Source organism: Nerophis ophidion, linkage group LG20, assembly GCF_033978795.1.
Source record: "Nerophis ophidion isolate RoL-2023_Sa linkage group LG20, RoL_Noph_v1.0, whole genome shotgun sequence".
NCBI lineage: Eukaryota > Metazoa > Chordata > Actinopteri > Syngnathiformes > Syngnathidae > Nerophis > Nerophis ophidion.
In genome coordinates, this window is record NC_084630.1 from 29,226,286 (window position 1) to 29,247,280 (window position 20,995).

The 20,995-nt window shown below is 38.8% G+C and overlaps 1 protein-coding gene across 3 annotated transcripts in view; it reads left to right on the forward strand.

Annotated features, from left to right (window-relative positions):
• slc2a15b (solute carrier family 2 member 15b) overlaps positions 1–20,995 on the forward strand; it is a 90,064-nt gene that overhangs the window by 16,382 nt on the left and 52,687 nt on the right. For 2 of the 3 annotated variants that reach the window (XM_061880935.1, XM_061880937.1), the window contains 3 exons: positions 15,566–15,726; positions 19,063–19,187; positions 19,410–19,555. In XM_061880935.1, coding sequence (XP_061736919.1) covers positions 15,566–15,726; positions 19,063–19,187; positions 19,410–19,555 — 432 coding nt within the window. Of the gene's footprint in view, positions 1–6,780; positions 7,007–15,565; positions 15,727–19,062; positions 19,188–19,409; positions 19,556–20,995 lie in introns of those variants that run through there. The other variant, XM_061880938.1, reaches the window with a different exon arrangement.

Below are 20,995 nucleotides of genomic sequence, written 5' to 3' on the forward strand. Positions count from 1 at the left end.
TTTACCATCTACGGTCCGTAAAATCATCAAAAGGTTCAGAGAATCTAGAGAAATCACTGCACGTAAGCGATGATATTGTGGACCTTTGATCCCTCAGGCGGTACCGCTTCAAAAACTGATATCATTGGCCTAGTGGTTAGAGTGTCTGCCCTGATATCGGTAGGTCGTGAGTTCAAATCCCGGCTGAGTCATACCAAAGACTATAGAAATGGGACCCATTTTCTCCTTGCTTGGCACTCAGCATTAATGGTTGGAATTGGGGGTTAAATCATTATAAATGATTCCGGGGCGCGGCACCGCTGCTGCCCACTGCTCCCCTCACCTCCCAGGGGGTGATCAAGAGTGATGGGTCAAATGCAGAGAATAATTTCGCCACATCTAGTATGTGTGTGACAATAAATAGTACTTTAACTTAACTTTAACTTTAAAGGATATCAGCATTAATTGATTAACAAGCTGAAATTTTTTTTCGGGTGTTAACATTTAGTGGTCAATTGTACAGAATATGTACAGAACTGTGCACTCTACTAATAAATAAATAAATATAAATGGGTTGTACTTGTATAGCGCTTTTCTACCTTCAAGGTACTCAAAGCGCTTTGACACTACTTCCACATTTACCCATTCACACACACATTCACACACTGATGGAGGGAGCTGCCATGCAAGGCGCCAACCAGCAATCATCAGGAGCAAGGGTGAAGTGTCTTGCTCAGGACACAACGGACGTGACGAGGTTGGTTCTAGGTGGGATTTGAACCAGTGACCCTCGGGTTGCGCACGGCCACTCTCCCATCAATCAATCAAGAACCACATATATATATATATATATATATATATATATATATATATATATATATATATATATATATATATATATATATATATATATATATATATATATGTGTATATATATATACATGGATATATATATGTATTATCTCCACACTATTGACTAGTGACACAAACAATTTGGCCATCAGACAAAGTATCCACTTCCACTGGGGGACCGCATCTTTCCCGGCGCACACAAATGACGTTGCTCGCCCAAAGCTGACGAAAAGGTGACGTTCAGGTCAAATTATCATACCAAGTCAAACCAAAGACTATAAAAATTGGACCGATTACCTCCATGCTTGGCAGTCAGCATCAAGGGTTGGAATTGGGGGTTAAATTACCAAAATGATTCCCGAGCGTGGCCGCCACTGCTGCTCACTGCTCCTCTCACCTCCCAGGGGTGAATCAAGGTGATGGGTCAAATGCAAAGGATAATTTATAATTTCACCACCCCAAGTGTGTGCGTGTGACTATCAGTGGTATTTTTACTTTAACTTTTAAATTGAAAAGATCAGATTCTGATACCAATCGGAATACCTCTTAATGTGGCCTGAATCTGAAGCGAAAAGGTCAGATTTGAAGCACTTTGGCGTTTTTAGACGGGGCCTTAACGAATGCCACGTAGAGAATGCTGTCATGTGGCCCGTAGCTAAGACTACTACAGTCTTCATGGCCGATGTGCATTTTTTATTTTACATTTGTGTATTCCATTTTGTATATTCCATTTGTATTGAGAAACGTTTAGCCAAGTAATTACAGCTCATACTCTGGATCATCCAGCCATCATCTTTGCTAATGTAGTTACAGCGTCATATGTATGCATGAATCACATTGAAACTGGAAACAACACCTGCCAAATCACGAGATGGACAAGTAGAAATAGAATCCGAACACACTTAGGTGCAATTTAGAAGCTTTAATTAACAAAACCTGCAAAAGTTGAATTGAGGCAACTGTACTCATTCTGTAGTAGAACTAATTTGACCTTTAATCCAGGGGTGTCAAACTCGTTTTAGATCGGGGGCCACATGGGAAAAAATCTACCCCCTTGTGGGCCTGACTGGTAAAATCACGGCACGATAATTCAAAAATAACGACAACTTCAGATCTTTGTTTAAAAATAAAACACGCACATACTGAAAATGTACAAATCATAATGTTGTTGAGGTTTTTTTTACATGTACATGTTGTTATTCAATCTGTATGTGTTGTTATTTATATTGTCAAAATAAATTATGTGATAATGTTCATCAATCAACTCATTGGTGTTAATTTTCAATCTATCAAGGTACATTACACCAGTGGTCCCCAACCACCGGGCTCGATTGGTACCGGGCCGCAGAATAATTTCAATAATATATTTGATTTTTATTTTTATTTTATTTTTTTACTAAATAAACATAGAAAACACAAGATACACTTACAATTACTGCACCAACCCAAAAAAAACTCATTTTTTCATGACAAAACAAAAAAAAAGACCCAGGATGGGGCAAGGGTCACCACTTTGTTAACAAATGCGTGAGCAAATTGTCCAACAGTTTGAGGATAACATTTCTCAACAGGCTATTGCAGTGAATTTAGGGATTTCACCATTTACGGTCCGTAATATCATCGAAATGTTCAGAGAATCTGGAGAAATCACTGCACGTAAGTGGCTAAGCATCATTTGTAAGTGCAATTTATAACTCTACTATGGAAAACGAAAACCATTTATCAACAACACCCAGAAACGCAGCCAGCTATGGTGGGCCCGATCTCATCTAAGATGGACTGAAGCAAAGTGGAAAAGTGTTCTGTGGTCTGACGAGTCCACATTTCAAATTGTTTTTGGAAACTTTGGACATGGTGTCCTACGGAACAAAGAGGTAAAGAACCATCCGGATTGTTATAGGCGCAAAGTTAAAAAGCCAGCATCTGTGATGGTATGGGGTGCATTAGTGCCCAAGGCATGGGTAACTTACACATTTGTGAAGGCACCATTAATGCTGAAAGGTTAATACAGGTTTTGGAGCAACGCATGTTGTCATCCAAGCAACGTTATCATGGACGCCCCTGCTTATTTCAGCAAGACAATCCGAAGCCACGTGTTACAACAGCATTTCGTAGTAAAAAAGTGCGGGTACTTTCCTGGCCCGCCTGCAGTCCAGACCTGTCTCCCATCGAAAATGCGTGGCTCATTATGAAGCGTAAAATACGACAGTGGAGACTCTGGACTGTTGAACAACTAAAGCTCTACATAAAACAAGAATGGGAAAGAATTCCACTTTCAAAGCTTCAAAAATTAGTTTCCTTAGTTCCCAAATGTGTATTGAGTGTTGTTCAAAGAAAAGGTAATGTAACACAGTGGTGAACATGCCCTTTCCCAACTACTTTGGCACGTGTTGCAGCCATGAAATTCTAAGTTAATTATTATTTGCAAAAAAAAATAAAGTTTATGAGTTTGAACATCAAATATCTTGTCTTTGTAGTGCATTTAACTGAATATGGGTTGAAAAGGATTTGCAAATCATTGTATTCCGTTTATATTTACATCTTACACAATTTCCCAACTCATATGGAAACGGGGTGTGTATGATGTGCTCTTGTATAGAGGTTTTACAAAAAAGACTGATTGATTGACATATGTGCCAAATGATCGGCCAGTGGGTCGGTAACAGACGATTTTTATAAAACAGTACGTAGTCGCCACTGCCGATTATTGCCTTTCAATGCCAATCACAAATGGCATTTAATTATTTTATAAATGTCTGTAATGATAATGTCAATGAGGGATTTTTAATCACTTTGTTGAAATTGTTACTAATATTGATACTGTTGTTGATAATATTAATTTTTGTTTCACTACTTTTAGATTGCTCTGTGTCATGTTTGTGTGTCCTCTCAATTGCTCTGTTTTTTGCTATTCTGAATGTTGCTGGGTCGGGTTTGGTTTTGGAATTGGATTGCATTATTATGGTATTGTTGTGTATTGTTTTGTTGGATTGATTAATAAAAATAAAAATTAAAATTAAAAATGACAATGCCCCCTGATAATACACAGTGTGGAGCGGTTCCCCTAAACTCATAATCATTACTTCCTTTACAGAAAATAAACTGCATTTCTTAGTACCTTAAGTATTGTTATGTCAGGACCTGTCATGTCAGGCCTGACTCTATTTTGAAATTCCGTATGTTTGGCTGGTTTAGTTCCTGGCTTGTGACTTATTAGTTTTGACTTCCTGTTTTGTTAGTTTTCCTGCAGTGACATTATTCTGTGCCTCTGAACGCTGTTTCCCTCACCTGCTCTTAATTGTTGATCGGTGGACTCACCTGTCCCTGTTCACTAATCATAAGGGTAAATATTCCTGCTTCACTTGCCTGGGTAGTTGTTTCATTACACTGACAAGCTTCTTTGTTTCCTGAAAAATGTTCGTGTCTTATGCACTCCCTGACAGCACTTGGCTGATTTTGACATTAAGTATACCTTACCTGCACGCTTCTGCCTCTGCATCTCGGGGTCACAACTACCGCAACTATGCTGCAACTTAACACAGTATCAGGTATATCAGTTTCAAACACTGATGACAACTATTAATCAGACAAGAAGCAAAGAAACATGCAGAGACAGAGTTAAATTTGGCTCATGAGGAGAACGCATGGAGCTGCACACTTAGTCACAATCTCACCTCACGCTCTAAGGTCCAGCTCCTGCTTCCCTCTTTTTATTCAGAGTTCCATAGTCAACATCACTGAGGCCGCCTCTAAAAGGAGTGGTCACATATATTATGCAAAGCAGGTCCAGGACGCACAGTACGTGACGGAATGGGCTGGGGGCCTTGTGATTTCGCCTTGTCCCCCCCTTTGTATGCGTGTTGTCATCATATCTTCGTTGAGGACCTTGAAGTCCTTGGCTGTTAGTGGGCTAAAACAAAGATAACATCTGTGTCTGAGGCCACCCCTCAGACAAGAAGTTTTGTCCTTGCATAGATTAGAAAAAGTCTAACTTGAGAACAATTGATAATATTAAAACAACAGACTTTAAGCATACTAAAGTTAGTGTGATAATATATACATAATTATTCTAACAATGTAACATTATCAGTGGAGGACAAGGCTAAACATGTTACACACCAAGAGCGAGGAGCAGTCATGCAATGCTAATAACTAAGTTGACTGCTAAGCTTGCTTGAAAAAACAGCATGAAATAAGTACTTGGAGTTTAAGAAGTGTAGAAAGAACCACATTACAGCAGGAAATTAAACATTAAATGAATAAGAGTCTAGAGAGAGAACAATATAACATTGGTGTGTCAGTATTGTCACAATCAACACACAACTTGTAAAAGGAGGGTGGTGTCAGTATGTGATCGATATTACTAAGTTTTAAATGTTCTCAAAATATTTTGTTTCAATGATCCAGTAACTTCTGGAGAACTGCCATTGCTTGAATCCTGTCCAGTCCATAAAAGTTGACCCTCCGTCACCTTTTTATCTTGGCCGTCAAATTAGATGTGGTATTTTTCTGAAAACTACAAAGTTACTGATGGAAAAGCTGATATTTACCCACCACAAAATCCGCAGAAGAATCACTCAGAGAACAGCAGGTCATGCAACTATACGCTGTTAATGTGGTTAGCGCAAAGCTATGACCATGTGACTTGGAGGATTCGTCACTCATTCGTTACGCCAGGGTGATCCAGACCACATTGAGGTTTAGACCTCAGTTGATTTTGGGATTATAAATGATACTTAAGGGACCGCAATGTCTGAATTAGTGACATTATTTAAAAAAAAATGAGTATCAGATAGAAAAATTGAGCCCCCAACCATTGGTAGTCGAGTGGTTGAGTTTCATTTGCAATCCATGATTTTTTTCAATATCCAAAGTGTTTGACTACTGAGTAATTCATTATACTCTGTGCAATAAAAGAACTGGAAAAAATTAATGGAATTACAAATTGTTCTCGATTGATTGACACTATAAATACTGACAGTGAACATTAACAATTAGTAGCTATTTACTACAATGGTGTTTCTCAACCTTTTTTCAGTGATGTACCCCCTGTGAACATTTTTTTAATTTAAGTACCCCCTAATCAGAGCAAAGCGTTTTTGGTTGAAAAAAAGAGATAAAGAAGTAAACTACAGAATTATGTCATCAGTTTCTGATTTATGAAATTGTATAAAAGTGCAAAATGTTGCTCAGTTTTGGAGTGGTCTTCCTTGAACTATTTGGAAAAAAAGATATACAAATAATTAAAAAATTGTTGAAAAATAAACAAGTGATTCAATTATAACTTGGGGACTGTAATAGAGATCCATCTGGATTCATCAACTTCATTCTAAAGATTTCTCCACAAAAAAGAAATCTTTAACATCAATATTTATGGAGGATGTCCGCAAAAAATCTAGCTGTCAACACTGAATATTGCATTGTTGCACTTCTTTTCGCAGTTTATGAACTTATGTTCATATTTTGTTGAAGTATTATTCAATAAATATATTTATAAAGGATTTTTGAATGGTTTCTATTTTTAGAATATTTAAAAAAAATCTCACATACCCCTTGGCATACCTTCAAGTACCCCTAGGGGTACGCGTACCCCCATTTGAGAATCACTGTACTACAACCTCGGTTCTCCTTACTGATATTTTAGTTTCAAAAGGTTCTCTAAGAAATAATGCAAATAAAATTAATCTACTCCGGACACCCAACATTTGAACACATAACACATTTTATAGAGAACACTATCTATGGCCCCATGGTGCCTTTTTTACAGTTATTTGAGGGAAGTATGAACAAGAAACATCTCAAGGATGCACTGGGACACATCCTCAGCGATGTATCCTGTGTTTCGGTTCTTGCAACATCATACATGCTCGCCCAGGTGACCCACTCAGGATTGATCAAGTCCCGACTTGTGTCCCAGTAGCACTAGTGATCCAAAACCACCATGGCCTTGTCTGCGGCTTCACTTGCGGATTTAATGACCCTCTTGTTTGCTGCCCTTACAATGCCCAAGTGACTCAGGACTTTGCACAGAGCTTGTCCTGCAAAACCCTTACAACCAATTTCTATAGGATCGTAGAAGGTTCGCCAGCCTCTCTTCCTGCACTCCTCCACCAGTTCCTGGTACTTACCGCGTTTCCTCTCATTGGCTTCCTCAATACGTTCTTCCCAAGGCAACGTAAGTTCCAGAATGATCAGGTGTCTGAAAGCCTCAGAGGTAACGATCATGTCTGAACGGAGAGTTGTTTTGTTGGGGGAGGGGCCTCAGCTGCTTTCCTAGGTTAGACTGACCATACGTCCTCTTTTCCCCAGACATGTCCTCTTTTGCGGGACTGTCCGAGTGGGGTTTCTTAAATTCCTCAAATGTCCCGGGTTTTGTGTCAAGGTTGCGTGTATTTTCAATTTACGTAAAGGGTTGAAAGGGGTTAAATACAAAACAAATTGTGAAGGTGTGCACACACAGCAACATTCATGAGGGAGGGGCAGAGACAAAGAGAACAAGAGAGCGGGGTAGTAGAGAGATCGACAATAAAGGCATACTTGGTCAACAGCCATACAGGTCACACTGAGGGTGGGCGTATAAACAACGTTAACACTGTTACAAATATGCGCCACACTGTGAACCCACACCAAACAAGAATGACAAACACATTTCGGAAGAACATCTCCATCGTAACACAACATAAACACAACAGAACAAATACCCGGAACCCCTTCAAACACTGACTCTTCCGGGATGCTGAAATAAACACCCCCCGCTACGCCCAAACCCCGCCCCCACCCCCACACACCTCAACCCTGATTACATCACATTAAATATTCCACTTTGAAAAATATTTTTGGTGAAAGATTTTGCATAAAAAAACAGTTTTTGTTTTTTTTAAAAAGGGCAAAAAACAAACAAAAAAATTGGAATAAAACATTTTAAAAATGAGGAATACATCTGAAGTTGATGTAGACTCCAGAGATTTAAGGGTTAAATATAAAATGTATGTATGCCCTCGCACACTGTTATCATAATTTCATGACCGAAGCAAAACACCTTTTACACTTTTATACTGAAATAAATACACCTACAACTTATTAAATAAAAACCACCAGCAGCAGTAAAGTTTAGTTTCATGAAGGAAAGAAGAAAGTGAATGAATGTTTATAACCGAATACATTTACACATGCATACAAATTTGTCTTCTTTTTTTATTATTTCTTTTAATGAATTAAGCAACGTTTATGACAACCTTTTTCCAAAACACAATATAGAATGTGAGATATAACAGGACTATGCATACGTTTATCATTTGTTTTCAAAACGCTTACAAAAAAGTGGAACCCCAAAAATTTACTCTGGGACCCCATTTTTATGACTTGATGGGCTCCACTATGGACCCCATCAAGTCAACAGAGGAGAAACAATGCTTTATTTAAATAAATATGTTATCTATAAAGCAAGTTTAAGTATCATTGGCAAATTTTCATCCGCCTTGGCTCGCATATATGTGTCCTCTTTTTGGGATTGAAGAATATGGTCAGTTAAATCACCTGCAGCTTCCAGTTAGATGCCGTGTGGAGGAGGCCTGTTGTTAAATGTAGTGCACGGGGTTTCTCTACAGTTTTGATGAAGAGGACTTCTCTCTTTGGTGCATGATGCTGCAAATTGCTGATGTTTCATTCTCAGCAATTGTTCTAAGCACCTGGTCATGGTGCCAACGACAGCGACCATCCACAGTTAAGATTTTATCAATACCAATATCAATATCAATATTCCTTATCGATACTGGTATTCACCAGTACTCTTATTGGTACTATATGTAAGTGATGTAAATGAAGATGTGGAAAAAGTGCATTGTTATTAGCACAAGACCACCAACAACTGTGACATCTCACAGCTGGAGTCTTTTATCGACCCCTGCTTTTTAAGTCTCAAACAATTCCATTATGTTTGCATTGCAAGGTGAAATACAGTTACGCCAGTGGTGGGCCGTGCGTTTCTCACCTCGGACTTCAACGATTACCTCTCAAAATACCATCATTTATGTCACCACATGACCATTGCTGGAGAAATACTATACAGAAACACATTTACGCACTACTGAGCATTGTGCAAAACTGGTTATTTTCTGGCGCATTTAACCTGCATCAGTAATTAAAACATACCTTCTTGTGGTATTTTCAAAATTAAAATTACAAAAAAAACACATTAAACGTGAAAAAATTAAGAAATAAAATATCTGAACTCACATTTCATCGCCGGGACAGCTGAGCAAGCTTACGGGGTTGGCCGACATCGTCTCACAAGATGTAGTTTCTCTTTAAATATCCTTCTTGAAAATGGCCTTGCAAATATATGTGTTGTCTTGTCTAATGATAACAATAGAATAGAATAGACTTTATTGTCATTATATTTGCATATATTAAAGACTCCAACTTAAGGTGCGGTAGTGGGAACATATATGGGGTAATATAAATAACACAAGAGGTAAAAAAGTAAAAACTGATAATTGAAATAAACAGACTACGATTCAATAATACTGTACAATATACAGAACAAGACAAGTGTACCGAAGTAATGAATAACAATCAGTGTCGGACGTATTGCACTCGAAGGGTAGTATTGGTCTCCCCATGTCTAGCATTAAAAGATTACAGTTGGTACAAAATGCGGCTGCTAGACTTTTGACAAGAACAAGAAAGTTTGATCACATTACGCCTGTACTGGCTCACCTGCACTGGCTTCCTGTGCACTTAAGATGTGACTTTAAGGTTTTACTACTTACGTATAAAATACTACACGGTCTAGCTCCATCCTATCTTGCCGATTGTATTGTACCATATGTCCCGGCAAGAAATCTGCGTTCAAAGGACTCCGGCTTATTAGTGATTCCCAAAGCCCAAAAAAAGTCTGCGGGCTATAGAGCGTTTTCCGTTCGGGCTCCAGTACTCTGGAATGCCCTCCCGGTAACAGTTCGAGATGCCACCTCAGTAGAAGCATTTAAGTCTCACCTTAAAACTCATTTGTATACTGTAGCCTTTAAATAGACTCCCTTTTTAGACCAATTGATCTGCCGTTTCTTTTCTTTTTCTCCTATGTCCCACTCTCCCTTGTGGAGGGGGTCCTGTCCGATCCGGTGGCCATGTACTGCTTGCCTGTGTATCGGCTGGGGACATCTCTGCGATGCTGATCCGCCTCCGCTTGGGATGGTTTCCTGCTGGCTCCGCTGTGAACGGGACTCTCGCTGCTGTGTTGGATCCGCTTTGGACTGGACTCTTACGACTGTGTTGGATCCATTATGGATTGAACTTTCACAGTATCATGTTAGACCCGCTCGACATCCATTGCTTTCCTCCTCTCCAAGGTTCTCATAGTCATCATTGTCACCGACGTCCCACTGGGTGTGAGTTTTCCTTGCCCTTATGTGGGCCTACCGAGGATGTCGTAGTGGTTTGTGCAGCCCTTTGAGACACTAGTGATTTAGGGCTATATAAGTAAACATTGATTGATTGATTGATATTGCACAGTAGGGTTTTAGGGCAGGATATTGTATAGAGGTGAATTATTATTATTTTAAATTAGAGTTCAACATGGTGACAGCTTTGGGAAAGAAGCTGTGTCTGAGCCTGTTTGTTCTGGCTCTGATGCACCTGTAGCGCCTGCCTGATGGTAGAAAGTCGAACAGGTGGAAGCCAGGGTGTGTACTGTCCTTGGTAATGTTTTTTGCTTTCTTGAGGCAACGGGAGTTATGTGAATCCTTCAGGGAGGGCAGGGGGCAGCCAATGATTTTTTGTGTAGACTTTAGGACCCTCTGAATCGCCTGTTTGTCTGCTTCAGTGCAGCTGGCGTACCACACTGTTATGCAGTACGTCAGCAGGCTCTCGATAGCCGAGCGATAGAAGGTCACCATCAGCTGTCTCTCCAGTCTGTTGTTCCTCAGCACCCTCAGGAAGTGGAGTCTACGCTGGGCCTCCCGGATGACCGCAGTTGTATTTTGGGTCCAGGACAGGTCAGCCGATATGAGGGTGCCGAGGAACTTGAAGGAGCTGACTCTCTCCACCTCCTCGCCGTTGATGTAGAGGGGGGCGGGGTCGGCATAAAAGATGCAGATGAGGCATGTTGGCTGAATTTTTAAAGTTCACTCCACAGCGTGCTCATCAAAAACATCAAGCTGCCTGCATGTCTGCATTTGAACAATCTAAACGGGGCTACTGCGCATGCACTTCACTGCTGTGGGATGCTCGGTAATGGAGTTATTATGTTACCTAGCTCATAACATCGTAATGTATATCTGTCTTAGGCCAGCTAGAAGGCCTCACTGACAACAACGTGTGATCTGATTGGCTATCGCAACTGTCTGTCAAATGTTTGTGTTTGTTCACTTACAGTACACAGACGCCTGCAATGTTGATTCTGAAGGCCCCGGGCAGATTTCGTACAGCATGGCAACATAAGCTAGCTGAATTCTGATTGGATAAAATCTCTATTTAATGATTGATTGATTGAAACTTGTATTAGTAGATTGCACAGTACAGTACATATTCTGTACAATTGACCACTAAATGGTAATACCCGAATACGTTTTTCAACTTGTTTAAGTCGGGGTCCACGTAAATCAATTCATATAACCTAAAAACAACAGTGCTGGAAAGAGCATAATATGACAAGAAAGTATGAATACTTTTTAGATATGTAGGGAAGGTAACTTATGCCATTATCTTTTAAAGACCACACTCATCATCACTGTGTTTCTATTAGTTACAATTACACTCAGCTCGAAATAATATTTGTGTAAAGGATTTATGTGCAGAGCAGAGACATTTTACATGATGTATCATAAAAAAACATATAATATAAATCGATACACTAAATTAGCATGTTAGGTTGGTGTGCATTTAAGCAAAGTGTGTTTTGATGCCATGCAAACCCAGCGCCAGACCTATCTTGCTTCTGAGAAGTTTGATGGATTATTATATGACTTAAATTTTCCACTTTTTTTGAGAAGATTATTATTTGCCTGTGGATTATTAGATTAATACGAGGATGGTTGATGAATTATGTTCACTTCAAACTGAAACTAACTCCTAGCGTCCTTGACTTTAGATGTAGGTGCAGAGGAAAAGGGTAGTCAGTCACATTACGACATTTTACGGTTCTTATCGCAATGAGAGTCTGTTTTTAGCGGATCTTAATTCCGTCCGCTATTCTAATGACGAGAGTGGAAATACGACAATAAGTGTTAGTTGTATTTTGGTTTGTTGCTGTTAGTTTGTACATTTAGCCCCTAGCAATGCTGCGGGTGCTATAGTGTCACAATGAAACTGCATCCAACACTTGGCTTCTAAAAACTATTGATCATCCTCTTTCTGTCCAAACTCAAAAATACAAGGTCCTGGATCATAATTTTCTAAAAGTAATCGTTGTTGGCTCTAAATAGGTCTGCTTGATCAGCATTGTTGTTGATGGGGAAAGGGATCTTTGGCAGCATTGTTGTTGATGGGCAAGGGATCTTTGGTTCCTAGCACAATGTCACGTGATCATGTGACTGGCTTTCTCATTAGCTCTCAATATGGCTCGGAAATCTCTGTTAGATTTAAATTTTTTGGAGCATGAATATTCACCTGCAAGCTAATTGGAAGTCTTTAGGTGTCATAAACCAGATATATATGATAATAGTTTCAATATGGAGGAAACTTGTTTTTCTAGTCTCCTTGTACTATAAGTTATTCATCAGTTCAAAGAGTGATTTTATAGATGTGTCTAATTATTTTAGTCCTGGCAGAAGTAAGCGCCTTACATAGTGAAACCCATTATATACGTATTTAAATTACATTTAAACCAGTGTGGGTGGTACTGGGAGCAGGTGGGTGACAAGTCCTGCCCAAGGACACAACAGCAGTGAATAGGATGGCGGAAGCGGGAATCGAACCCAGAACCCTCAAGTTGCTGGCACGGCCACTCTACCAACCAACCCACGCCGCCCCATGTTGAAATATGTTGATTGACGCACTGATAATTGTCTTTCCATAATCTGCCATTGCAGGGATCCTTCCTCTTTGTGCCACTTGTGCTTAACTGGGCCAGCACATTTCAAACCTGCTGAATATAGGCGCAAAACAGCTTCAGCATTGATAAATCCCATTGCGAGTGCTAAATGATTTGTCCTACTAAATGGATCACATTTGCTCGCTATTTTGAATATTTTATAGAGACCCAATACTGAGCACACAAACTTAATAGAGCAACTTTTTGTGCACTGTCAAGTTTTTACAAACGCAAATCTTCAGTGTTTAACCATCACTTCAGTAGTAGCATTTTAGTACTTTTTGTTCTACTATTTAAATTTGTTTTACATAAAATACAACAGTATGCCTACTGTTGAAAAAAAACATAAATTAGTATGGCATACCAGCCGTACTTCAGATCTATCCGTTGATGTAAAGTTACTGTATCAAAAAAAAGTTACTACGTTATAAAGTTACTACGTTTTTTTAATGTGTTATGCCCTTTTTGTCTTCCTATGACAAAAACACACACTATGCAATATCCCCCCCCCAAAAAAAATATTTAAAAGTATTTTATTTTTATTTCTTATGAGTCTAAATTGGCCGTCAAAAAGTACCAACTTTTCAGAGTGTGTCCTCATCCTTCTACTATCCAGGTGAGAGGCACCAGACGTGACGTGGAGAAGAAAATGAATCTTTATCACAATGGGTGCAACAACTAAAGAAAGCTTTTACCACGAACTGAACGATTACATAGTCTTAGTCCAGTGTTTGTTCTCATGGGTTGAGTCAAAACGCTCTTAGCGGAAAAGATTTTGCCACAAACTGACCACTTGTATGGTTTTACATCTGTGTGTGTTCTCATGTTTCAACAAAAAGAGCTGTTATTGGGAAGGCTTTAGCCACAAACTCAACAACTAAAAGATGTTCACCTGTTTGATTGATTGATTGAGACTTTTATTAGTAGATTGCACAGTACAGTACATATTCCCACAATTGACCATTCAATGATAACACCCGAACACATTTTTAAACTTTTTTAAGTCGGGGTCCACGTTAATCATTCATGGTACATGAATTGGTAATTACCTGTGTGTGTTCTCATGTGTTCAATCAAATTCCTCTTAACAGAAAGGCATTTGCCACAACTGTGTGTGTTCTCATGTGTTGAGTCAAATGCGTTTTTAATCAGCTTGTTCAAAGTAAAAGAGTTATGTTTGCTATGAAATAGTTTAGTTAAAGGGGAACATTATCACAATTTCAAAAGGATTAAAAACAATAAAAATAAGTTCCCAGTGGCTTGTTGTATTTTTTGACATTTTTTTCAAAAATTTACCGGTTCTGGAGTATCCCTAAAAAAAGCTTTAAAGTGACTTATTTTCGCTCTCTGCGAAGACACTGTTCATTTTCCTGTGACGCCACACAGTGCTGCTAATGTAAACAAACAATGGCGAATAGCACAGCAAGATATGGCGACATTAGCTCGGTTTCAGACTCCGATTTCAGCGGCTTAAGTGATTCAACGGATTACGCATGTATTGAAAAGGATGGTTGGAGTATGAAAGTATTGAAGAAGAAACTGAAACTATTGAGCGAATAGCTATTGACGCTGTTCATAGCCATAGCATGGCTGAATAGCTGCGTTAGCATCGCCGGTAAAATGTGCGGACCAAACGATCCGGACTTTCGCATCTTGTGACACTGGAGCAACTTAAATCCTTCGATTGGTGTTTTTTTCGCATTAAATGTGGGTGGAAGGAAACGTAATATAGTTGCAAATGCATCTTCAGGTTATTCATACATTTCTGTGCCATGTCTGCTTTAGCACCGTCGGTAAATAGCATGTTAGCATTGATTAGCGTAGCATGATAGCATCGATTAGCTGGCAGTCAACATCAACAAAACTCACCTTTGTGTATTCGTTGACTTTATAGTTGCAAATGCATTTGCAGGTTATCCATACATCTCTGTGCCATTTCTGCTTTAGCACCGCCAGTAAATAGCATGTTAGCATCGATTAGCGTAGCATGTTAGCATCGATTAGCTGGCAGTCATGCCGCAACCAAATATGTCTGATTAGCACATAACTCAACAACATCAACAAAACTCACCTTTGTGAATTTGTTGACTTTATCGTTGCAAATGCATCTGCAGATTATCCATACATCTCTGTGCCATGTCTGTCATCGTCGGTGAAATGTGGGGACACTCCGGCACATTCAATGGGGGTCTGGCGGCAGATTACTTGCCACTTTCGCAACTTCGGGCCAGTGGTGCAACTTGAATCCCTCCCTGTTAGTGTTGTTACACCCTCCGACAACACACCGACGAGGCATGATGTCTCCAAGGTACCAAAAAATAGTCGAAAAAACAGAAAATAACAGAGCTGAGACCCGGTGTTTGCAATGTGTTGAAAATGAAAATGGCGGCTGTATTACCTCGGTGACGTCACGTTCTGACGTCATCACCACAGAGCGATAAACAGAAAGGCGGTTAATTCGCCAAAATTCACCCATTTAGAGTTCGGAAATCGGTTAAAAAAATATATGGTTCTTTTTTCTGCACCATCAAGGTATATATTGATGCTTACATAGTTGTGGTAATAATGTTCCCCTTTAAAGTTGGAAGATTGCTCGTTTCCATTATGAACGTGGCGTATTTTTTAATGAAACATTGTATTTTATATTGTGTTGTCATTACATTACTTTCCAACACTAACCCTTTTCTTTGTTCCTTCCATCAGTACATCAAAGCCTTCTACAATGAGACACTCAGGGAAGAATACAACTGGATTCTGGATGAGGAGTCTCTCACAGTCTTGTATTCTCTCACCGTGTCCATCTTTGCTATTGGTGGAATGATCGGAGCAATGTTAGTGGGAAAATTGGTGACAAAATTTGGAAGGTTAGTCTTTTCCTGGTATTAGTGTTATATTACATATATATATATATATATATATATATATATATATATATATATATAGGCAGCTGTATAATCACTCGCCATACAGCAATAGATGATATCTGTGTATTACCTGACACCTTCTATGTTAGCTACTTCTCTTTGTTTTTAATGTCTATTTTCAATTTTCTGCTGGATTTACTCTCTATTTTATGCCTCAGCTGTCACATATACTATAATATTTTACATGGTAATTGTTATATATCGTATGTATGTATTTTTGTGTGATATAGAAATAATATATCAGCATATATAATATACTTACATATATTATGTAAATATTACATATATATTTTATATCGCTATAGTTAGTCTATTTATGCCTGCATTGTCCTTTCCATCCTTACACTTTCCATCATTGTAACTGAGCTACCATGTGGAACAATTTCCCTTGTGGATCATTAAAGTTTGTCTAAGTCTAAGTCTAATGGATTCTACAGAAACCTAAACCAGTGAAGTTGGCACATTGTGTAATTTGTAAATAATAACATACAATGATTTGTAAATCATTTTCAATTCAAATTCGATTGAATAGACCAGTGGTTCTCAACCTTTTTTCAGTGATGTACCCCCTGTGGACATTTTTTTAATTCAAGTACCCCCTAATCAAAGCAAAGCAGTTTTGGTTGAAATAAGGAGATAAAGAAGTAAAATACAGCACTATGTCATCAGTTTCTGATTTATTAAATTGTATAACGGTGCAAAAATATTGCTCATTTGTAGTGGTCTTTCTTGAACTATTTGGAAAAAAAGATATGAAAATAACTAAAAACTTTTTGAAAAATAAACAAGTGATTCAATTATAAATAAAGATTTCTACACATAGAAGTACTCATCAACTTAAAGTTTCTCTTTGGGGATTGTAATAGAGATCCATCTGGATTCATGAACTTAATTCTTGACCAAAAATAAGTCTTTAACATTAATATTTATGGAACATGTCCACAAAAAATCTAGATGTCAACACTGAATATTGCATTGTTGTATTTTTTTCCCAGTTTATGAACTTACATTCATATTTTGTTGAAGTATTATTCAATAAATATTTTTATAAAAGATTTTTGAATCGTTGCTATTTTTAGAATATTTTTTTTTAAAATCTCAAGTACCCCTTGGCATACCTTCAAGTACCCCCAGGGGTACGCGTACCCCCATTTGAGAACCACTGTAATAGACTGCAAAGACAAGATATTTAATGTTCGAACTGAGAAACTTTTTTTATTTTATTTTTTTATTGCAAATAATCATGAACTTAGAATTTAATGGCAGCAACACAATTCAACAGTCCGGGGTCTCCATTGTGGTATTTTAGGCTTCATATTGTGCCACACATTTTAAAATGGAGACAGGTCTGGTATACAGGCAGGCCAGTCTTGTACCTGCACTCTTTTACTAAGAAGCCACGCTGTTTTAACACGTGGCTTGGCATTGTCTTGCTGAAATAAGCAGGGGCATCCATGATAACATTGGCAACATATGTTGCTACAAAACCTGTATGTACCGTTCTGCATTAATGGTGCCTTCACCGATGGGTAAGTTACCCATGTCTTGGGCATCACAGATGCTGGCTTTTGAACTTTGCACCTATAATAATCTGGAGGGTTCTTTTCCTCTTTGTACCAGAGGAAATGACGTCCACAGTTTCCAAAAGACAATTTGAAATGTCAGACCACAGAACACTTTTCCACTTTGCATCAGTCCATCTTAGATGAGCTCAGAGGCCTAGTGGTTAGAGTGTCCGCCCTGAGATTGGTAGGTTGTGAGGTCAAACCCCAGCCGAGTCATACCAAAGACTATAAAAATGGGACCCATTACCTCACTGCTTGGCACTCAGCATCAAAGGCTGGAATTCGGGGTTAAATCACCAAAAAATGATTCTCGGGCATAGCAACGCTGCTGCCCACTGCTGTCCTCACCTCCCAGGGGGTGAACAAGGGGATGGGTCAAATGCAGAGGATAAATTTCACCACACCTAGTGTGTGTGTGACAATTATTGGTACTTTAACTTAACTTAACTTAACTTAACTTAACCGAGCCCAACGAAGCCGGCGGCGTTTTTGGGTGTTGTTGATAAATGGCTTTCGCTTTGCATAGTAGGAGATTTAACTTGTACTTACAGATGTAGTGATCAACTGTAGTTACTGTTAGTGGTTTTCTGAAAACTCATGTGGTAATATCCTTTACACACTGATGTCGCTTTTTGATGCAGTATTGCCTAAGGCAGGGGTCGGGAACCTTTTTGTCTGAGAGAGCCATGAAAGCCAAATATTTCAAAATGTATTTCTGTGAGAGCCATATCATTTTTTTAACACTGAATACAACTAAATGCGTGCATTTTTAAGTAAGACCAACATTTTTAGAGTCTAATAAGTCCTTTATTCTTTTTAATAAAATTGTTATTTTGAAGATAACCAATAATAAATATAATACTTCTTACCATTAATGCGACATCTTGAACAGGTGTGATAGAAAACGGATGGTTGGATTAAAATGGATGAGAATGTTTTATAAATTAAACGTAATTTTTAACACTGTGATTACCAGCCGAATTATTCATTACTTATCACGTTAAGCAATGTCAGCTAAGATTTATCTGAGAGCCGGATGCAGTCATCAAAAGAGCCACATCTGGCTCTAGAGCCATAGGTTCCCTACCCCTGGCCTAAGGGATCAAAGGTTAATAAAGTCATCGCTTTCAGGCAGTGATTTTTCCAGATTCTCTGAACATTTTGATGATATTACGGACCGCAGATGTTGAAAACCCTAAATTCCTTGCAATAAGCTTGTTGAGAAAATGTTTCTCTTAAACTGTTGGACAATTTGCTCACGCATTTGTTCACAAAGTGGTGCCTCTCGCCCCATCCTTGTTTGTGAATGACTGAACATTTCATGGAAGTTGCTTTTATACCCAATCATGGCACCCACCTGGTCCAAATTAGCCTGTTTACCTTGTGGGATGTTCCAAATAAGTGTTTGCTGAGCATTCCTCAACTTTCTCATTCATTTTTGCCACTTGTGCCAGCATTTTTAAAACATGTTTCAAGTGAGCCAATATTTGCAAAAAAAACCAAACAAAGTTTACCAGTTCGAACGTTAAGTATCTTGTCTGTGCAGTCTATTCAATTGAATGTAGGCTAAAAAGGATTTGCAAATCATTGTATTCTGTTTTTATTTACCATTTACTCAACGTGCCAACTTCACTGGATTGGGTTGTGCACAAACCCCTAGTATATTGTGGTGTCAGTTTGAGCTAATTGAGGTGAGTAAAAATGTGTACAGGAAGGGGACGTTGGTGAGATCCAGTGTATTGGTGTTCATCGGCGGAGGTCTTATGGGCCTCAGCAGAGCCTGCAGAGAGCCAGCCATGATCATCATTGGACGCTTCATTGTTGGGGTACATTCGGGTAGGCATTCCATTTTCAAAAAGTACTTACATTTTTAAAGTAGTCAAGGAAATTAAAAGGAAATTAGGGTTTCATGTATGGTATTTCATTCAAAGCTTCTTCTGATGACGTCATACTTTTATATTATCTGTAACATATTCACCTTGCTCAAATAGAGCCCAAATAGAACAAGATTTGAAGTTGCATAGGTTGTATAAGCAGCGGTCTCCCTTCCATGAACAGGTATCTCTCTCAGCGTCGTGCCAATGTACCTTGGGGAGATCGCACCCAAGAATCTACGAGGCTTCCTGGGTCTTATTCCCAGCATCCACATTTGTCTCGGGGTCTTCACTGCTCAGGTGCTGGGACTTTACGAGCTGTTGGGAAAGGTACACACATTGCGATGTCCATTATATACCGCATTTGATATGTTACGTTTTATAAGCTTCACCCACTAAATAAAATAAAAAAAAAATCATATATTAGATAGATAGATAGATAGATAGTACTTTGTTTATTTATTTATTTATTACTTTATTTATTTATTTATTTATATATTTGCTGAACCAAACTATAAGCCGCACATATATACCGGAACCTTGTGAAATGTGATATTTACATTGACAGATGTTGTAAATGTTTATTTTCCTTAATTGTTTGCACACGGTGTCTGTAAAACGGCCAATCCATCAAAAAGAAAAGCGTCATTGATGTCTTTATTCATCCTTCATGAGATGAATAAGATGTTAAATCAATGTATTTTATTTTGGCAATCTTCACATAAAACAAAGAACAACAACAAGAAAAGAAGAAAAAAAAAAACACTCATTTGAGCAATGATTGAGCCGAAAGGGTGTAGGTTGAAGCAACGCTTATATAAACCTACCCCATCACAACAAGAACAAGGTTCAAAATATATCAAATCTAAAACATGCTTCACTTATATTACTTTTTTTTTTTAAACAATATATAAGCAACATATATGTAGCACATGTCTCATATGTTCTCCTTTTTAATGAGGTTTAGTATGTTTATCAGGATTCTTGTTTTTACTTTGTAAACACTTTGAATTTAAACAATGTCTTAAAGTACCAGTAGAGTAGAAAAACAAGTTGCCTCGATGTTGAAGTAGTATTTTTTGTTTTTATTCAGTCATTGGTGGAGCTCAGGATAGTATTTGAATGTTGTTTTAATATTGTTGTGCAGCACTTTGGAAACATTTTGTTTTTTGAATGTGCTATATAAATAAAGTGGAATTGGATTGGATTGAAGTTATTATCATATGTATCTAATTTATGAAACCGAAAGACTTCCAAAGTAGTTCCCAAGTAGATCCATCGTCCATCCATTCTTCTTCTTCCACTTATCCGAGGTCAGATCGCAAGGGCAGCAGCCTAAGCAGGGAACCCCAGACTTCCCTCTCCCCAGCCACTTTGTCCAGTTCCTCCCGGGGGATCCTGAGGCGTTCCAAAGGCCAGCCGGGAGACATAGTCTTCCCAACGTGTCCTGGGTCTTCCCCGTGGCCTCCTACCGGTCAGATGTGCCCTAAACACCTCCCGAGGCATTGGGTTGGCATCCTGACCAGATGCCCGAACCACCTCATCTGGCTCCTCTCGATGTGGAGGAGTAGCGCCTTTACTTTGAGCTCCTCCCGATGACAGAGCTTCTCACCCTATCTCTAGGGGAGAGCCCCTCCACCCAGTGGAGGAAACTAATTTTGGCCGCGTGTACCCGTGATCTTATCCTTTCTGTCATAACCCAAAGCTCATGACCATAGGTGAGGATGGGAACGTAGATTGGCCGGTAAATTGAAAGCTTTGCCTTCTGGC